Source organism: Lepisosteus platostomus, chromosome 12 (assembly GCF_059453375.1).
Source record: "Lepisosteus platostomus isolate fLepPlt1 chromosome 12, fLepPlt1.hap1, whole genome shotgun sequence".
Lineage (NCBI taxonomy): Eukaryota > Metazoa > Chordata > Actinopteri > Semionotiformes > Lepisosteidae > Lepisosteus > Lepisosteus platostomus.
The window spans coordinates 5,359,988-5,372,076 of NC_142622.1; the positions used below are offsets into that span (position 1 = coordinate 5,359,988).

A 12,089-nucleotide genomic window follows, 5' to 3' on the forward strand; every position below is an offset into this window, starting at 1 on the left:
CTCAACAGAAAAACTGACAGCGCAGACTGCAGGCCCGATTCAAGGCACATGTCTGAACTGCTGGTGTCCTTCTCCTCGGGAGATTCATCCAGGAACAGGAGCGCCAGGGCTGGCTGCTGCTGACTGCTCTACTCGGCCGGACAGAAGCTGGCAGCTGGCACGAGCCAGGCTTCGCCATCGGATCCTGTAATCCACTTTTCACTCAGCGCCTCAGTCAAGGCGCCAGAAGGTGACAGGTGGCAGGCTAGCAGGGCCCGGATTAAAACATGAAAAGAGACGTCGCCATTCACAAAAAACGTAAGTGATACCTTATGAAGAGTGCATTCTAACCATAACATGGCTATTTCAAAATGAGGGCTTCATTGATTCACAGCTTATGGTTTGACATGGACATAGTTGTAAAATCGATAAAAATATGAAGGAAAATGTTAAGCGCCTATGAAAAGTACAGAGGTGTACATCATTCCATATTACATTTTTAGTTTTCATTATGTTTTATCTTTCCAGATTTTGCCTCAAATATTCTTTCTTTATCTTAATATTCCATATTAATCAAGCGGCATGCTTCTGCACTTTACTCCATAACAAGCAACAGTAAATTCAAAACTCTTTCAGTTATAACAGCAGGAAGAATATCCCACCTGAAGGACTAAGCTACCTAGCTGTGGCTGTTGTAGCCGATATCCTGGCTGGATGAGATCTTTGAATCAATTAACTAAATGCGGTAGATGAGCTGTATGGCCACCTCTCATTGGTAACATTCCTTATGCTCTTCACACCAATTTAAAAAGAAAAATAATTACCTAATCGCATACCAAACAGAATCATTACTAACCATTTCTCCAAGATACTCTATGAGTTTGGGGATGGGGAAGGGAATCACAAACATTCCACAGGCTACAATGCCACTCCTTCAGGTTCGGATTTTTTTCTGTTTGCACTCAGATCAGGTGGAAACATACTTTCAATACGGGTATTAGGGCCCACTGTGGACTGGAACACTAGGAACATTCAGAGAATTCCCCAGAGGCATCCAAAGCTATTAAGAACTTAGTGGCACTATTCATTCACAGGCAACAGACAAAACAGCACTGTACTGCAGGGTCTTCGGTATTATTGTTTCATGAGCTCGAAGAACTGCGGTTTGTGACGTTCTTCTGCAGGGACCGTTTGGAGCTCAGAGAACAGAACCCTGTCCCCTCACAGCTCCCTGTAACTACAGGCAGCTTTTATGACAAAGGGAGCAGAAGAAAGATGGCGTCTTCACTTTGTGGACAGCGAGGCATTTTAACGTTGTTTTATTTTTGTTGATGTTAACCGGCGGGTTCAGATCGACTAGCGTGTCAATGAAGGACAAAATGCGTACCAATTATTCTGTGCAGCCTACCAACTGTGTAAGTGTTTAAATCCAAGTCCAAAGATGTCACCACAAATTTGTGCTTTGAATCTATTTTCACATAAGGCTGCTAGGATATACCCAAAAAACCTTAACCTGTCCTGTGTTGGGGATTTCAGGCTATGTGGGCAACAAACATGGCTTTCAGAAGCAGTGATTTGTAAGTGCAGAGAGCTCCTTGCCTCTGCCCCAGATTCTCTGAGCAGAGAAAGTGATGACTCATGCAAACAGGAAGTGTGCTCGCAGTAGTGCTACTCTGGCGTAAGGAGGAGACAACTGCAAGGTAGGTGATCTGTGAAGTGTGGAGGTGTTTCTTTCATTGTTCTTGATCCCCAGCTCGAAGTGCCTGATCTCTCTCTTGGTGAGGTGTGCTGCTCCCTTCTCCTCCCTATCCGCAGGGCATTCGGAGGAGGAACTGTACCATGCGCTCGGAGCAGAGCTTCAGCAGTGAACAGAGGCGCCTGGAGCATGTCGGCTGTCTCCACTATCAACATGTCCTTCAGTCGTCGCAGGTCTTGAGGCCTCAGGCCCTCATATGGCTGAAAAAGGACAAGAAAAAAGAGCGATAATGGGTCTCATTCTGTATCTTTTTAAAAGCAACAACAAAGAAAATCAGAATCCATAATACGGCATGGGGCACAGTTCTCTCTTGTTCTGGCAGGATTTAATCCTGATTACTCACGGGCTCCGAACACGCACATGCCACTTCCCGGACGGCGGACAGCTCTGCACGCCACAAGACTATCTCTTTCAACATTACGGAATTGGGGACGGTGCGGTGGCTCAGGATCTGCGCCTGTGGCTGGAAGGCTGCCGGTTTGTATCCCGCGGCCGGCAGAGGAATCCTACTCCATTGGACCCCTGAGCAAGGCCCTTCACCCCAACTGCTCCAGGGGCGCCTTATAAATGGCTGACCCTGCGCTCTGACCCCAAGCTTCTCTCTCCCTGTCTGTCTGTCTCCTGGAGAGCAGGCTGGGGTAGGTGAAAAGACAAATTCCTAATACAAGAAATTGTATATGGCCAATAAAGTGATCTGATCTTATCTCTTACTAATAACTCTCCACATAAGAGACTCGCAAGGCTCTCCTCTGCCCCTGGCAGGGATCAATCACAGCCGCCAGCAGGCCCAGAGCTACACAGGGGATTCTGCTGCGCCTCAACAGCAGGCCCTCTGCCACAGCAGAGTTTGACTTCATCCTGGTTTCAGAGGAGGGTAATGTCACTGCTGAACTCTGATGTGCAAGAGCCCTGTTACACATACGAGCCCGTAACCTAAAATCCATGTAATCAGCAAAATCAGATGCATATTAACAGGCTGTACTATAATCTATAGTAAAGAGAACCCTACATACTTCAACAAACCGCCATAAGCATAGAAAACACAGACAAAATATAAATTTAGGTGGCATTAGTTACATACTCATCAGAATGGAGAAATCTTACAGATAGCTATAGTCACAGGAAAGGATTGTAATTCATAGACTACTACACTTTATGACCAAAGATACCAAGGCATCAATTTAAAACTGCTTTTTTGGACAGCTATCCTAGCCCACCGGCCTACAAAATCAGATTGTTTTACATGCTGGCCATAGCGGGAATCCAAAAACGATATAACTACAATAATGGGAGCCAGTTGGATTTGTTCAATTAAAAAAACCCATAGATGGGCTGTTTGTCATTTTACCAATGTAAACATTCTCCTTTAATTTCAGTTGAAGTAAAACACTTGGAATTTACAAAATGCTCCTACAGTATGACAGGCAAAGTCTTGATGGAATGTTGTTGGGGATTAAGTATTAAAGTGAAGATTGCATCTGCACCTGCACCTAATCACTACGTAAAGTCTTCCAGCAATAACCCCTACACTGCAGCCAGCCCCTGCCCTCACGCTTGTCAGAGAAGCTACCATGTTCCTCGGAGGACTTTGTGAGCTGAATGAGAAGCATAGCTGGAGCTTTCTCATGATGGGTGAGTTTTCGGTGCAGAAGATACTTAGGTAACAACGGTAACCATTTGTTAGAACTCAGAAGGTAAGAATGTTAAAGCACCAAACCAAATGTAATAAAAAATCTCACAGCAGAAAGGAAGCTTTGCTTCTTAACCCCACTCAGAGGTAAACGCTATACCAGGAAAGGGAAATAAGCACATGGGACTGGAAGGCAGCAGATCCTAGCTCCTTATTTGCATTCTCTTCAGGCAGCTGCTCGGAGTGTGCATGAGTGCAGCTGAGTTACTACATAGCTGCAATTATCGGATCTGGCCAAAGTCCAGAACAAACCAGATGACCAGACAAAGGTCATTCATGGTGATAGAAGGGGAGAAAAACAAACGCCGTCATTAAGCCTGCCTTACTCATGAGGAAAACTATACCCTATTCCTATCCTTCCATAAATCACCAACTTGTGATTGTGACAAGGCACAAGCGTTCAGTGATACTAAAAGTTTTATCCAAAACAAAAGCAAAGCACAAAGCACAAAGCACAAAGCACAAAGTACAAAGTAATATACATTATACATAAAACCATTCTAAAAGTGTCTTCTTTTTTTACCCAATGAAAAATATCAGCAGATTTTGGCAGCAGTTTAATTGGTTACTGATACATTTGTGGAATGTGAACTATTTTTTTTGCATCAAAAACCCTCTGTTTCTGTGTAACAATGATTAGCGCTTTATACATCATATAGCCTGTAGTGAGGCCTTGTGTTTAACAAATTCCATGCAAAGGGAAAACTGTCATTGAACACACAGGAAAAGAAACTGCTCGCTTCGCTAGTGTTTCTAGACTGCTTATCTGAATAAAAAGAATAAAAAGAAATGGCAGTTAAGGGTAGGGTGAATAAACTAACTGCAATGCAAAGGAAAGCCCTTCACTCCTCCCTTGAACAGCGCAAACTAATCTCCAAGATTGCAAATAAAGGTCCAGAAGATTCCTGGAGAGCTCTGCTGTTCCACGTCATCTGTGTTAACATGGGTTGGTTGCAGTGTTTCCTCTAATTTTTAATGGCCTGCACGCGCGCAAACATTTCAAGTTGTGCAAAATTTTTTCCCCAGTGACAAAACCTTGTGTGCACTAAACTGAGTGTATGTCAAATTGTAAACCTGAAATTATTTTTTGTTAATATAGTCATCATATCAGCACAGAGATCCAAAAGACCAGTTCCACGAGCCCAGTCATAGAGACTGAGTGCCGAGCGAGCATGGGCAGTGAGAGCAGAGATATCGACGATCGAGTAGCGATAATAATGCACACAGCCAAGTTGGGCCTCTCACAGCCTGTCTCGAGGTCAAGTAGGCATTTTTCAATGTGTGTGTTTGTTTTAGTATTAACTTTTTTGGGGGAATTACATTTTTTGTGCAATTTCCTGTACGCGCTGATTTTATAACCTGTGTGCGCGCAGCTTAGAGGGAACATTGGCTGGCTGGACAAGAGCTGCTGTACTGCAGCCAGTCCAGTAAGCACAGGCTGAAGGGCTGCCACCGTGAGCCCTAATTGCTATGTTGAACATCATCAAAGCAGCACTTTGCCATGCAAGACCTTGTGGAAATCTGCTGCAGTGCAGAAGAGCCCATCTGGTGTCTAAGCACCGTTTCTAGGCACTCAAGTCATTTACATCCTCGGGTTTACAAACAAGGACTTGAAAAGTCAGCTAGTATGCATAGGTCGGGCTTCCTTAGGTGACACTAAAGTTGGGGGGTGGAAAGAGGTACACATAAGCTCTCTCAGTTTGCTGGAAGTGTGACTGACAGAACATTTGAGCATGTAAAGAATTTAAGATAAGGGGGCTTTCCAGTGTATCACTGCACACTGATGGCAGAGTATTAGTCTCTTGGCTATACTGTGTGGATATTAAGAGCACCGGCAAGATGATGACCCCCATTAAGTTCACCAATATTTGATTTTAAAGAGCAAACTGGATATTACAGTTGCAGATTAGGAGCTCAACTCACAAAAGAAACCTCACCCAGGCAGATCCACACCCGTTTCTGCAACCCAAAGAAACTAGTAAGATAGACTGGCTTCACCCAGTGAGGCCTCGGCTGTGGAACACGAGGGTTACCTCTCTTCTGTCCAGAGCGGCGTACTCGGCTTCGATGTCGTCGGCTTCGGGGTCCCTGGAGAAGACCATCTGGGACTCCAGGCTGAGGGCCAGCTCCTTGTGGTGCTGCTTCTCGGCGCAGTCGCACGGTGTCTCCTTGTTCTCATTCTCCGCAAACAGGTCTGCGTCGCTACTCACCAAGTGCTGCGGGGAGCGGAGAGACGGGGAGTGAGCTTCGGCACGCAGCAGACTCAGCGGAGACCCCCCAGCGCCCGCTGCCTCTCCCAGCCCTCGGAATCTGTGTCCGAGTCTGATGGACAACACAGCCCTGTCTTCGTGCACCAATCTACACAAACCTCTCCACCCTGGTACAGGCAGGTCCACACCTGTTCCTGCACACTAAGATCTGGTCTTGGTTGGTTCATTCTTTTTAGAACGTGAAAAGAAGGACAGTTCCTTTTTCACTAATCATATGCTTAGGATGACACGCACGTTTTCAGAAATGGTTTTTTTTATTGTCGTTGAGATTACAGTTCCTGGTTTAATCTACTTTCTAGCCTTGTACTGAAAAACACTAAAAACCACAACAGTGGCATCACAAAATATTAGTCATATCACAAAATTGTTTTAGTGTCACTGGCCTTTTAAAGTAACTCCATTCATGATGAAAAATAAGTATTTCACTGACCAAATTACTTTTAATTTTTCTTTTCCAGGAACCCAGTTTTGCTTGAAATGTAAACATGTGTAAACATTAGACAACCTGGTTTTAAGGGACTTTACAAACACGAAGCTGAGCATTACAATCCACATCCAGAAGAGATCAGATCGGATTGTTCTAAAAGAAGCTGTGATGTAAGGCAGTAAAGCAGTTAGTTGATCACTTAAGTGACAGAAAGTGTAGGTTTTGTAGTTCAGTACTCTATAAATTAAATTTGAACATTTCTGTACAAGAAATTTGTGCTTTACTACATATTTCTGGAAGGAAGGTTTAATTTTCTTATCTATATTAAGTGCCTTTTCTTCTTCCTGAGCTTTTTATTTTAAGCATCAAAAAGCCACTGCTTACAGCTGGACTGGGCTTAGAGCGACAAGAAGCAGCTCCTAGCTGTGCATCATTGCAAAGAATGAACAATGTTCCTGGTATGACATCAACATGAAAACCTGAACACAGAAAACAAGCCTATCAAGTAAAAAATCATGGGACAAGCCATTTTTTTCTTGCGCTACAGTTCTAGTGAGACCTATAGAGAAGGTGGAATATTCCCACCAGCAAGAACACAGAGACCTCTAAACTGAAATATTGCAATAAAGCTGAAAATAACAACCTGATACTTTAAAAAAAAGCCAAGTGCTTTAATGACAGGCACAGCCCTCATCACAAAATTAAACAAAAAAAAGCGTCTGGATTTTTTTCTTACGCTACAAGAACACATTACGAGAGAGACCTTTATCCAAGCCGTCTTGACGTGTTCAAGACTGAAAGGATTTGTGCTAGAATGGCTGAGACAGTTCCGAGCTGTAATCGGTATCAGGTTGAAGAAAATCTAATTTTGAAAATGGCTGAGGCCATTTTCAGGGGTGGCTAAAGTCTAGGAACATGTCCCAATCCAGAAAAAGGTCTCATCAGCTCTCCAGTGGCAAAGGTACCTCAAATATGCTTTACTTATAAAATGTGTACTGCATGCTCAGAACATTTCAGACTTCGTTCTTTTGAGGGAACAAAAACATAAAAACACAAAACAAAGCACCACATTGATACCACCTTAAGGAATTAGGAGTTTTTAACTCAACTATTACGCCCTTTATAAAGGGATAAACGTCTTACTTGAGAGAAAAGATAAAAAAACGGTCAGTTCTATTTCATTGGTGTCGTGAGCAGAATCACTCTCCAGGCTCTTTGCTGTTCTTTTCCTCTGGGCACCTGCAAGGTTGCCTTTATACTTTCTGTCCTTTTGATGTCATTCCATATTTAGACTAAAAACTGGATTCTGATTCCTTTCTTCCGGTGCTGCGCTACAGTCTACTTTTTGGTTTTAATATCTTTGTCACAGTAGCCAGTGGCTGGTGATCTTGTTTGGGTGTTTATTACTGCACTGATTTGTATATGAGGGAGTTTCACTTAAGATGAACTCTGTGAAAGACCGGACTGTGGACAGAGTACTCTACCCGGATACCATGTAGGAATTCCGCAGGTGGCTGGAAACTTCCCAAATTTTCCTTTGTGATCACATTACAGGAATAAAGTTACATTCCCACTGTAAGGTTAGACTTCTGACACCATTTGTTTCAACAGTTTCTTTTTTATGCACAGGCACATTTCAGTTCACTTTGATAACCGCCCTGATTATTTTTCTTACAACAGATCATTATCAGTTCAGAACTGCGAGCCTTCTGAATCGACCTGCATCAAGGAGGATGTCACCAGCACTGCCTTTCATTCTCTGAAGGATGTGAGCCTGATCATAAATGAATGAGATCCCTCAGTAATAATTCAGAGGACAGCTCGGGGGATATCGGATTACTTGTATTACGTGGCTGCTCCTGTTAAAGAACACTACATCGCTTTTAATATCAGTGCTGTTACAATCACTTTGCACTTCTCACCATCACACCGAAACACTGTACTGAACGCCACGAGAAGCCTCAGAATAGTTTGCAGCCGTTTAAAAGCCAAAACACATTCTTGATTTGGTCGTGCCTCATTGAGTTGCTGTATGAAACAAATTCTCTCCAGTTAAAGAATAAGGAGAATAAACTAGACAACCTGTTTCCTACAAACTAACAGTTCTTAAGAGTGTTCTGGTTTATATGCTGTGCTATATGTTGGTTCAGCCATTTGGCATGAAAGCAGTTTTATGCTAAACTAGCTGTAATTAATGCAGCAATACTATTCCATTAGAAGAACTGCCCTTGGATCAATGCTTCTTCACTGACATTTTATAGCCAAACTGAAATGCAAAATTGCAATTGCAAATGCTGCACATCATATAATGCTTGACATAAGCTCACAGATTTAAAAAAGTTAACACAGGTTTCTTACTTTTTACATTAATATTTGATCTCTTTTGTAATGACTTTCTTTGAGCTTTTATAAACCACATCAAAAGAAAATATTGGCCAACTTAAAAACTACATTTTCAGTGATGCCACAGAAGGTATAATCAATTCACATCATCCCTGCAAAAGGCAAACATTTAAATATCACTGCTTCCAGAAATTCAACATAGGTAAATAATACAGATCTGAATGATAAATGTACCTGCAACTGCTTGAAATCAGTCTAAGTAAGTCTGATAGCCAAAAGAAATATGCAATTTACTTTCTTCTCCACGAAAAGATTCAGCCTGCATGACCTTAAGCAGATTAAAAATCCAAATAGATGGACCCTGCTAATTTAAAGCAACTGTTGAGCCTGGCTTTCTTACCCTGTTGGGCCACCACTGCCGAATACAAACTATCCTAAAAAGATGAAAGGTTGATCCGATTAATTTGCCCAAGGTAGCAGAACCTCCACCCCCCCTCCGGGATCAAACCTAACTCGCTCAGCAAAGCCTTTCCGAACGGGCCCGGAAACGGTCAGTCACCTCCACGCAGGTCTTCATCCCCGAGGCGGCGGCGTAGTGCAGGGACGTGTTTTTCTTATTGTCGGTGGCGTTGATGTCGGCTCTCTCGTACTCCCCCCGGTCCAGCTTGGCCCCGGTCCACTGGAGGATCATCTGCAGGCAGTCGGCCCTCTTCTGCTCGTCCTCGAAGGGCCGTGCGAGGCGCGGGTGCAGCGCCCCCTCTGGCAGCGTGATCTGTGGGCCCATGCACAGCAGGTGCGCCGCGGTCTCGTTGTGGACGTTGCGCTTGTTGGGGTTGCCATCTTTGCTGAACAGAAACGATCTGTGTAAAGGAAGGGAAAAAAAAAACAACAAACCAGATGAACATACTCGTCCGAAGGCCCAGAAAACACCTGGGAGGTTTACTGCTCACTTCTATCTGATTATCAGCAGAGTCCTCGATTTGAAATACTACCAGCATCTGGAAGGCTACTTTTCCATGCATCTTAACCACCTTTTGATTGGTGTTCATCCGTGTTTTATCATATATATCAGGCCCCAATGATTTAAGCATTTAAAACAAACTGCAGCGCATCTCTATTTCATGTCTCAGGACATGTTTTCAAAAGCCTGTGGGACAAATCCCCTTCAAGCAACAGAGTGGCACAACTCTTGAGTGCTGCAGACAGATAGGGCAGAACCTGATGGGGGGTAGTGGGAAGGAGGATGTATCCCCCTGACTTGTGTTTGTCCAGTTTTGCGCTTCAAATTAGCCTGACCTGTTGCAACATTGACATATGATTCATATAAAACAAAGGGCACCTTAATCAGAAGAGGAGACCAACAACTTTAAAAAGTGTGATTTCAGCACGGAGTAATTATCTATAGCCAGTGTGAAAGGGGTCTGTAAAGTTTATTCACAGTGATTTAAAAATTGCATTGCACTGCAACAGACAATTCTAGCTTGGGCTGATCATCATTTAGATTCGAATTTTAGATTTTCTTTTATTTACATGTATTGGCATGACAGCGGCAGTTTGAAAATCAAAACAATCCCAAAGTGCAAGACTGAGACAGAGTCAACACGGATACTGAAAACACCCAATTTACTTTTAAAATACCACAAAGATAACAAAATAAGAAATCGGCAAATTCAAAAGGCAACTGAATTACATTATTCAGGAATGTATGTAAAAACTGCAATGCTTACCCTGTTTGGACTTTTTAATTAAGTTAAATAAAATAAACTGTTACAAGGAGATTATGGTAGCAGTCTTGAGGACTGCATTTCTATATAGTTTAATCATCTTTTTATTTCACTCTACAGAGAATGTGTTTTACAACACTCAAAATATCTGGCATTATCCTGTGCCCTTGACAAGGCAGTAACATTTAAAAACAATTCGTGATGCATGTCATTCATCGACTATTTACAGGTGCAAAACGCCTTTTATGTCTTTTATTTTATGTCAATATGTCTTCTTATGATCATCTATTCAATCACAAGGGGAGATGTTCTGAAGCAGCGAAGGAAGGTTGTGAAATGGAGACCTAGAATTTAAACAGAATTTATGTTCTCGTATCGCTGTAAGAAACAAAGGGTGTAAAAAACAACCACTTTCCTTTCCTGCCTGTACAGTTCAGTCTCGCCTTTTCTGAATCCAATGCAAATCAAATCCAAATCGGACAGAATGACCCACTTCACCCTCTTGTCAGGTTTTCATGTTGACTGTCTAAATTTGTTTTCCAGGCTGCGACGGCTACTGATGTTGTCGGAATGAATATCTCTCTAATCCTCCACCTGGGTCTTCCCTGTTCTTTTTGTATTTGTAAGAGCAAAGCTGCCCTTGTCTTATCTTCGAGGCTCAGTGTAAATGCTGAACTACAAAACGCAGCCCGTTTTCTCAGAGTATTCGAATGCAGAATTTTCCTCTCCGGAAGCAAAATTAGAGACAGCATTTCAGTTAATCAAAGAAAATTCAGACAAAGAATTTAATCCTTGTGGCCCACTCATAATAGTTTAGGAGTCAATTTTCTTTAACCTCTTACTTAACATTTCTTCCAATTCTTCGCTGGCAATCATTTCAAGAAAGCTCGAAAAAGTCAAAAGGTGAGCGCCTCATTAGAAGATGCATATTTTTTTCCCTACTTCAGTGTAACAAACGCAAGTTTCAGAGTAAGGAAAGCAACACCTTTCACATGACAAAACAAAACAGCTGTTTCTCAGAACAGTGAACCATATCAGGGGACGCTGATGGTTAGTGTCCCCACTGCTACTGGTTTTAGAAAACGCCCAGTCCATCACAGACACAGAGAGCAGGAAATCCTTCACTATTCTCGAGGATGTACTTTACTAACAGCAGTTCAAGTAGAGAGCTGTGTCAGCATGCGTAGGCTGCAAATGGAAGTTTTATTCCATGCTGGAAAGGAAAGAAAAGAAACAACGTTTCGGCTGTGGGGTCTTCTTCAGGTGCCACCCAAAGAAGGCTCCACAGCCTAAACGTTGCATTTCTTTTCTTCTTATTTCAGCACAGAGTAAACCTTTACTTGTTCCTTCACTAACAGCATTAACTCTCACGTGTCTGAAGCTCTTTCTCACCAGATAGGAACGACCGTGTTCAGTTTTCCATAAGGTTACTTGACATCCACTTGAAAAGTATGTCAGGACAGAGGAGCACTTCCTGTCAACCAGGTGACCAAGGCAACAACAAGGTAGCCCATAATTCCTTACAGGCTTGCCAGAAACTTCTCTGTGAACCACGCTGTTTACACAGATTCAGATCACACAGAGTTAGGGGATCAGACTGTGTAATCATTACTGAGGAGTCATGTGAAATCGTTGTTTGCCAGGGACAGGGGAGGGACGAACTGTCCCTAGCAACAGATCTGCCACTCACCAGAAATACTGGCTAGAATCTGAACCTTTACAAGTGATCTTACAGGACGGGCTGGCTCAGGGTAAACAATAGAAAAGAAGGAGGGACATTCTTCACCATCCCTAGTGACTCAGCTCCACCAGAAAAGGAAAACTGGGTAAAAATTCTGCTAAACTGAAACACTGTTTAAAGCCACAGTTAAGAAACGAGGATTCTTAACACATACAGTAC

At 42.8% G+C, this 12,089-nt stretch overlaps 1 protein-coding gene across 4 annotated transcripts in view; it reads right to left on the reverse strand.

Annotated features, from left to right (window-relative positions):
- The window catches only part of LOC148650923 (ankyrin repeat and IBR domain-containing protein 1-like), a 70,893-nt gene that overhangs the window by 21,722 nt on the left and 37,082 nt on the right, over window positions 1–12,089 (reverse strand). For all 4 annotated transcript variants that reach the window (XM_088600561.1, XM_088600559.1, XM_088600562.1 and 1 more), the window contains exons 3-5: window positions 9,025–9,325; window positions 5,459–5,641; window positions 1,818–1,935 (exon numbers count right to left, since the gene is read on the reverse strand). In XM_088600561.1, coding sequence (XP_088456687.1) covers window positions 1,818–1,935; window positions 5,459–5,641; window positions 9,025–9,325 — 602 coding nt within the window. The remainder of the gene's footprint in view (window positions 1–1,817; window positions 1,936–5,458; window positions 5,642–9,024; window positions 9,326–12,089) is intronic.